Below are 7,249 nucleotides of genomic sequence, written 5' to 3' on the forward strand. Positions count from 1 at the left end.
GTTGACAGGAAGGAGGTGGGGAGTGAGGTCCAGAGTTGGGGTAAAAGGGGGTAGAGGTCACTGTCAGGAGGGGCAGGGGTTGGAGGACTATAGGTAGAGGGAGTAAGGCGCGGGTGTGACTTGGGAAAAGCCTAGGGTGATAAGTAGAAGATTGGGAAGGTTGTAGGGTCATTGGAAAGTGGATAGGCATGTTGGGTGTGAGCTAACATGTGGGAAGAATATGGGGGTTGGAGTTGGGGCAGGTCAGAGTGGGCGTGAAGGGTCTGGAAAGGTGTGAGCAGCATAAGGCCACTTTCCCACTCCCAGTCTTAATTCACTGTGTCCTTGTCCTAGCTATAAACATTGCCTCCTCTCTGTCCCTGCTCCAGGATTCCTGGTTCCTGCTCCTTCCCAGAACCCCATGCTCACATTCCTTGGTGACGAGATGAGCTTCTGTGGATCTGGAGGCCCCTCTCCCAGGGCAGGGTTTGCCATGGCTCCCAAGAGGCTGTTTATTGACAGCCTGCCCCTTCCTCTACCCCCAAACAGGGACCAGGGCACCTCTCTGGCTCTAAGAGCCCTGGATCAGGGAGGCTGCCTGTGGGGCACTGCTCCCTGACTGGAAGCCTGTGTGATGGTAACAGAGACCACTGGCCAACTTGGGGCTCCTGCCCTTTACCCAGTGCCCTGAGCTCCCTGCTCTCAGCACCCCTCATACCCAGTGTTAGCAAGGAGTCCTGCTTGGCAGGAAAGCTGTGGCAGGTGGGAGGAGAGAGGAAGGCAGTGAGGCAGAAACAGCTGCCAGCCGGAGTGGAGGAAGAGCAGGGCCCCAGCGGGTACGGGCAGAAGGCAAGGCGCTGGCTCTGGCAGCCCCCCACCCCCTCTCTTTGTGTGGGTGTTAGGACCAACCTCCTTCCCCAGCCCTCCCCATCCAGTGCTGCTGTTCAAGGAGCAAGCTTTGCTCACAGGCCTAAAATCCAGGCAGAAATAGACCTCAAAGGTCACCCGGTCCAACTCTGCTCAAAATCTGGTGTTAGAGTTGCCTCCATGGCATTTTCCCCAGGGGTCCACCTGTACCGGGCCAGATACTTCCTGGGAGGAGGAACTCACTTCCTCCTAAGGCAGTCTGTTCCTTTTTTGAAAGGAAGAAACTGAGCAACTCTGCTATGGCAGGTCTAGGTACTGTAAAGACTCTTCTCATTAATAATGACCTCGCAGGACTGTTACAATGAATTAGCCCCATTTTACAGGTGAGAAAAGTGAGGCTCAGAGAGTTGACGTCCTTAGCTCAAGGTTACACAGGTAATAAATAAAAGAACTACGTTTTAACCTAGGACTTTCTAACTACAAAAGCCCTTTGGGGCTACGCAGGTCATGCTTCTTCATGTATACCATGTCAACTCTTCTGAGGTGTGACGTCAGACAGCATGTCTGCCTGAGTCGCCTCTTCTCCAAGTGAAACACCTCCTTCTACTCTCTCCAGAAGAACATGGGTTCCTGCCTCCTTCTCAGCCCAGTCAGTGTGAGACCCAAAATCAAACATACTGTCTGCCAGGTGTGCTTGGGTCAGTCTGGAGTAGAGCAGAACTATCACATCTTTCCCCGGTACTCATCTTTACTAATGCAACCCTATGGCTGGTGAGAGAGCTAAGAACTGTCCCTCCCTTGGGCCTCTATTCCCTCTCAGATCAATAGCTTTGAGAGAAGTCAGGATTTTGCCCCCATCTCCATCACTCCCCCTAGTCTGAATGTTCTGAAGAGAGAGTAGGAAAGAGAGAGGTGGGGGAAGAGGCAATCAGAAAGGCAGAAGCGTGGCAGAACTGGGAGGCTGGAGAGGCATGGGGAAGTGAGGTGGTTGTCCAGTAACCCTAGCTAGGTCCAAGAGAGTGGGGTGGGGGTTGGAGGAAACAGGGCTTGGGGGGATGCACAGGGAGATAAGAGAGAGATGAGGCATGACCCTAGGAGCTGGGAGAGGCCAGGGCGGGGAAGGGCATCGGCCTGCCTAAGTTAACATAGCCCTGCTGTGTGAGAGGAAGTCAGTCACACATTAAGGAAATGTTGCAGCTGGTACTAAATTGGGAGGTGTCACTGGCAGCAGCGAGGACAGGTATGATTCGTGGGGCCCTGTGTGGCCTGAAACAGGGGCAGATATTGCAAAGGCAGAGAACAGGGTTTTGGGGGCCACCCAGGGAAGAGCTAACTGATGCACTCAGGACAGGGCCCTGGGGACAGGGGGTCACCTGGCTCTGGAACAGAGGTTCCCAGCTTGGTTTCCAGAAGTAGAGAAAGCGTCTTCATCCTGGCCTGGGGCTGTGGGCTCTCCACTCTGGAGAAGCTCTGAGGGTGGGGCATCATCTCCCAGGGATCCCATTTGGAGTGGGGACTGGACAGGAGGGCTTGGAGCCCAGGAACAGGGTTGGGGAATGGCAACTAGGGCCTGCCAGGGAGGTGGGGTGAGGGGCTGAGGAGAGAGGAGCCTACAGTCCAAGAAGGGTAGCAAGGTTGTCTTTTCCCTTAGTACCCATCATACAGCTGGATTCGAGAGCTAGGTGGGTCTGGCCTCAGTTGAGGGAGAGAGCATTGGACAAGGGGTGGGAAAGGCAGGAAGAGAGCTGTGGAGCTGGCACTGCCCTTCTGCCGGCACAGCAGGCAGCAAGAGAGCAGGAGGAGTTCGCTGGTTTGCTGGAGAGAGACAGACAAGAAGACAAAGGAGAGGAGGGAGGGCCATCAGGAACTTGATGTGAGGCCATGGCAAAAGCACCAGCTTAGCACCAAAACAGGTGGGCTGGAGTCCTGGCACTCCTGCTCATTATCTGAGTGACCTTAGGGCAAACCGTTTGATCCCCTTGCACCTAAATTTCCTCATCTGTAAAACGGGAGTAATGGTGTTAGTATCACCAGCCTCCTTGATCTCATAACATACACGAGAGGGGCGGAAAAACCCTAAGCATTACATTAATGTCAGATGTTATATTCTTATTACAAAATACATCTGCACCTTCTCCCCACAAAAGACCCAGGATGTGGGCAGAGCAAGGATGACGATCCCTGTTTTACAAATGAGGAAATGAAAGCTTACAAAAGTGAAGTGACTTGCCCAAGGTCATACCACTTACAAGAGGTAGAGGTGATAAGGCCTCCTGAATCAGAGAGATCAGATATATTTCTTCTACGTCACACTGCTTGGTAAAACAGTCAACACGAGAGATTTGTATTTAGTTCAGGTCCAGACAGAAATCGGAATCGACTACAACATGGAGAAAACCCCGTGGGGAAGTTGTGGTGTGCCTCTCATCCATACTGGTGATTGAGGAAAAAAACAAAACAAACAAACAAACAAACAAACAAAAAACAGAGCCATGGGGTTGAAGGGAGGGCCACAAAAAACAGACATCCTCGATTCCATCTGCTTGTGGACCCTGTCTCTCTGCTCCCACTGAGTGTATGTGTCCGTGGCTGACATCAAGGGTATGTGTCTCTATTAAGACAAAATGTGTCCTTCTTCACGTGACAGTACTTCTACCTGCGTGTCTCTGACACCATGGGGAGATGTGCGTGTGTGTGACACGGCATCTGCTTCTGTGACACTGTTTGTGGGTGTGATGACCTCTCTGCATGTCTATGTGACTTTGCCCAGGGTGGTGGTGATGGTGTATGGCAGTGTGTGTGTCTATCTGCTTGTACACCTTTAAGAAGTGGAATATCTCATTTGGTAGTGTGAGTGAGGCAGTGAGTCAGCTGAGGCTGAGGGAGGCGGGAGGGAGACTGCTAGGTTACGAGAGCAGGAAAAAGGAGAAGGAGAAAGTGAAGTCAGGAGCGAGGAACTACCCCTTTCCTGCCCAACCCTCTGCCCCCAATCCCTAGGGAACCCGCCAAAAGCATGGAAGCCCTGCAGAAGTCCACAAGGGCCATGCTGGATGGAAAAGGGCACTTTCTGCCCCTCCCCAAAGTCTTGGAGGGAGACGAGCTAGGCTAGAAAGCAACTGTCTCACTCTCCAGCTCTTGGCCCCAGCTCGAGGATGTGTGAGGTCACCACCCCTCCCAGTCTCCTTGTCATTTGACCCTTTGACCTTGCTGTTCTTTCCTCCCAAAGGCAGGTCACCTGGCCAGGCCGGGTGAGCAGGGCAGTAGCATCAAGTCCCAAATGTTTGCAGCCCTCACCCACCTAACTGTCCAGAGCAACCCCGCCGAGGATCAAGAAGTTTAACACTCGGCTCTTCCCTAGGCGGGCCTGTTCTGCAGCTGCCTCGCCTCTCCTCTGGATACCTATCCCCAGCAGCTAGAAAGCCAGTTTTCCCTCCACTGTCACCCTGGGGTGCTGGGAAGGCACTAGGAGTTTTGTATGAGAATGCACCAACCTTCAGTGGCCTTCCCACCAGTCGCTGTTCCCTGTTCCCAGCTCCTTCCTTTGTCAGGGGAGTAGAGCCTGCAGGTGACTTCCTTGGGAGAAGACAGGCACCCCCTGGGGTTGACCTGCCTCGGCTCTGGCCAGCCACCTCAGGTCACGTAAGGTCAAGAGTTTGGTGTGTCCCACCACCAGGAGTGCTCCTCCTCTCAGCCACTGGCAGAAGCCAAAGGGTGAGGGTTTGGTTGCCAAATATTCTTCCTCCCGTCTTTGGCCTTCCCCCTGTACCAGCCAGTCCCAGGACGTTCAATTCCAGCTTCGGAAAGGAGGGGGGCATGGCTGGCTGAGGATGGAGGCTGGGGGGAGCACAATCCCTCTTGCCACCTCATTGTCAGCCCAGGGCCCCGTGGCCCCTCCCCACTCATGAGGGGGCAGGTCTCCAGGAAGCCCCAGGCCTAAGGTGCCCAAACCCGGAATTAATAGAAGTTGGCCAGGTGGTTACCTGACCTGAATCCCTGAGGCCCCTTGACTAGGGAGGGTCCCAGGGTGGCACTGGTTAGTGCTGCACTGGGCACGGTGGGAGTGGTGGGGTGGGTAGAAAGGGAGACTTCCTTTTTTCTTCCCATCCCACTGCTGCCGCTGCCGCTGACGCTGCCGCTGCCGCTGCCCAGGGCGGCTGTTGTGGCTGCGGAAGCCAGTCCTTACCTTACAGCCTTTCGTGCAGGACCGGATTGAGTACTCTTCCGCCTGTAAGTATTTATGCAGCACGAGGTCGAACTCGTCATATTTTTCCTGAGCGTGTCGGTCCAGCCGCTGGTATGCCTCGATACAGTTGCTACACGCCTCCCAGGCCCCGGAGCCCGGGCTGGCCACCACGGCTAGCAGGTCCCCCAGCAGGGTGTCCAGGCTACAGTCCAGGCTGTCGGGGCGGTCCATGCCCAGCAGCAAGTCCCAGACCGTGTAGGTATCGCAAAAGGAGAGAGTGAAGTTCCGAAAGTGGCCTTTGAGCAAGTTTTTTTTGGCGGAGGGGAACTCGGCCGGGCCACGGGAAGGGGAGTCAGGGGGCCGCAGAGGGGGAGCCGGGGTGGTGGGTTCGAAAAGTCTCTGCAAAGATTGCAATTTGGTGCAAGCTGCGTCCAGCCCCGTGGGCTCTGGGACGCCGCCGCAGACCGGCCGAGAGCCGGCGGCGGGGGCGGCTTTGGTCAGGTTGCTGTATCTGGGGCCGCAGGTGCCCGGGGGCGCGCTGGGCTCGCCGGGCTGCGGCGGCGGCGGCAGCGGCAGCGGCAGCGGCAGCACCGCGCGAGGAGGCACCGGCGGCCGCTCCCGGCCGGTCCCCCAGGGCGGCCGCATGGCGCTGCTCAGCTCCCTGGCCCGGGGCCGGGCCCGGGCCCCCGCGCACAGCCACAGATGGTCAGCGAGCAGCACGGTGAAGAAGAGCAGGGACGCCAGGGACAGTCGCCATCGCTGCGCCCGCTCGGAGTCGGCGCAAGGTTTGTCGCTCGGCCTGGGAGCCCAGCAGCAGCAGCAGCAGCAGATAGTCAGCGCGGCGGCGTCTTTCCCGGGCCACATCCAAGCGCCCCTGAACATATTTCAGGGGGGTCCGGGCTGGAGGGAGTAGGCAGGCGCGAGGCCGGACGGCCGTCTCGGGCGGGCTGGCTGCGCGCCGCTCTGCGCTCCTCGGCGCCGTCCAGGCTCTACCTCGGGGGCTGCATGGTGAGGCAGGCCGGCCGGCCCGGTGCCCCGCTCAGGCCGGAGTCGCGGGGCGCTCTGGTGCCGTCTCCGCGCCGCTCCCGCGCTCCGTCGCTCTCAGCCCGGGCGCCGCCGCCCGGCCCGCTAGGCGCTGCCCGGCGTCCCGGTTGGGGGCGGTGCGGGGCACTGGGGCGGTGGCGGCTGCGGCGGCGGCGCCGCACTCCTCATAGTGTCGGGCCCCTCAGCTGCCCTCGGCTCCGCGCCACTTCACTCAGCGCCGGCGGCCGCCCGGCTCGCACTCCAAACCGGCCGTCTCGGCTCGGCGCAGCTCTGCGCCCCTCAGCGCCGCCGTGCGGGCCCCGCCGCGCTCCGCTCCGCTCCGCTCCCCTCGCCCCGCGCCGCTCCGCTCCCGCCCGTCCGCCCGCTGCCCGCTCCGCGCCGCTCCCTGCCTCGCTCGCGCCTTCCTAGGCCAGCCGACCGGTCCGCTGCCGGGCCCTTCGGGCTTCGTTCGCGCTCCGGGTGTTCGCCGGGGCCAGTCCCGGGCCGGCTCCGCTCTGGCTCCGCACCGGCTGCTCCTGGAGTTCCGGCTCGGGCGGGCCACCTGGCTCCCGGCAGCGCCACAGGCGCCGGACGCGGACACCGGGTTTTACTTAGTGCGCCTCTCGCTTCCGCCTCTCGTTCGCACCGCTGTGGCGGCAGCCGAGCGGCACGGCCCCGTGGCTCCCGCTGGCCATGCCCCCTCAGTCTGTCGCCATCTTCCGCTGTGCGGAGAACACCTTGAGAGCCCGTGTGCAAGTGTGTTTAGGGGGGAGCAGGGCGGAGAAAGAGGCACGGAGAGGAGGAGGGAGCGGGACTGGTGCCCCGACTGCGCCTGCGCCTCAGGACTCCCCCCACCCCACCCCGCCCCAGCCCCCGCCGGCCGCAGCCGGTGCTGTTTGGGGATGTTTCCAGTCCACCCCCAACTCCATTCACTTCAGCGCCTCCGTTCATCCGCCCGCTGCCCGCGTGCACACGCCACACGCTGAGTCCCAGGCCCCGGCGCTTCCCCTCCCCCACTAACCCGGGCGCCCGCCTTCCTCCCCAAGGCCGTCCCTCACTCCCCCGAGGGCTAGGGGACTTCTGAGGGTGATTCTTGGAGGCAGGGGGCAGGAGGCATCTCGTAGCTGCTTGCTGCCTCCCTGGGTCGCCTCCGCCGTCCCCGTGACTGGAAGACGCTCGAGCCGGCTGCGGATCGGA

General features: G+C 59.8%; 1 protein-coding gene across 1 annotated transcript in view; it reads right to left on the minus strand.

Moving 5' to 3' along the window:
- The window catches only part of NALF2 (NALCN channel auxiliary factor 2), a 28,220-nt gene extending 21,350 nt beyond the window's left edge, over nucleotides 1–6,870 (minus strand). Inside the window, exon 1 of the mRNA XM_011732821.3 lies at nucleotides 5,030–6,870. Within this exon, the coding sequence (XP_011731123.2) occupies nucleotides 5,030–5,911 (882 nt within the window). The 5' untranslated portion in view covers nucleotides 5,912–6,870. The remainder of the gene's footprint in view (nucleotides 1–5,029) is intronic.
- Nucleotides 6,871–7,249: the final 379 nt, after the last annotated feature.

This window comes from Macaca nemestrina, chromosome X (assembly GCF_043159975.1).
Source record: "Macaca nemestrina isolate mMacNem1 chromosome X, mMacNem.hap1, whole genome shotgun sequence".
NCBI lineage: Eukaryota > Metazoa > Chordata > Mammalia > Primates > Cercopithecidae > Macaca > Macaca nemestrina.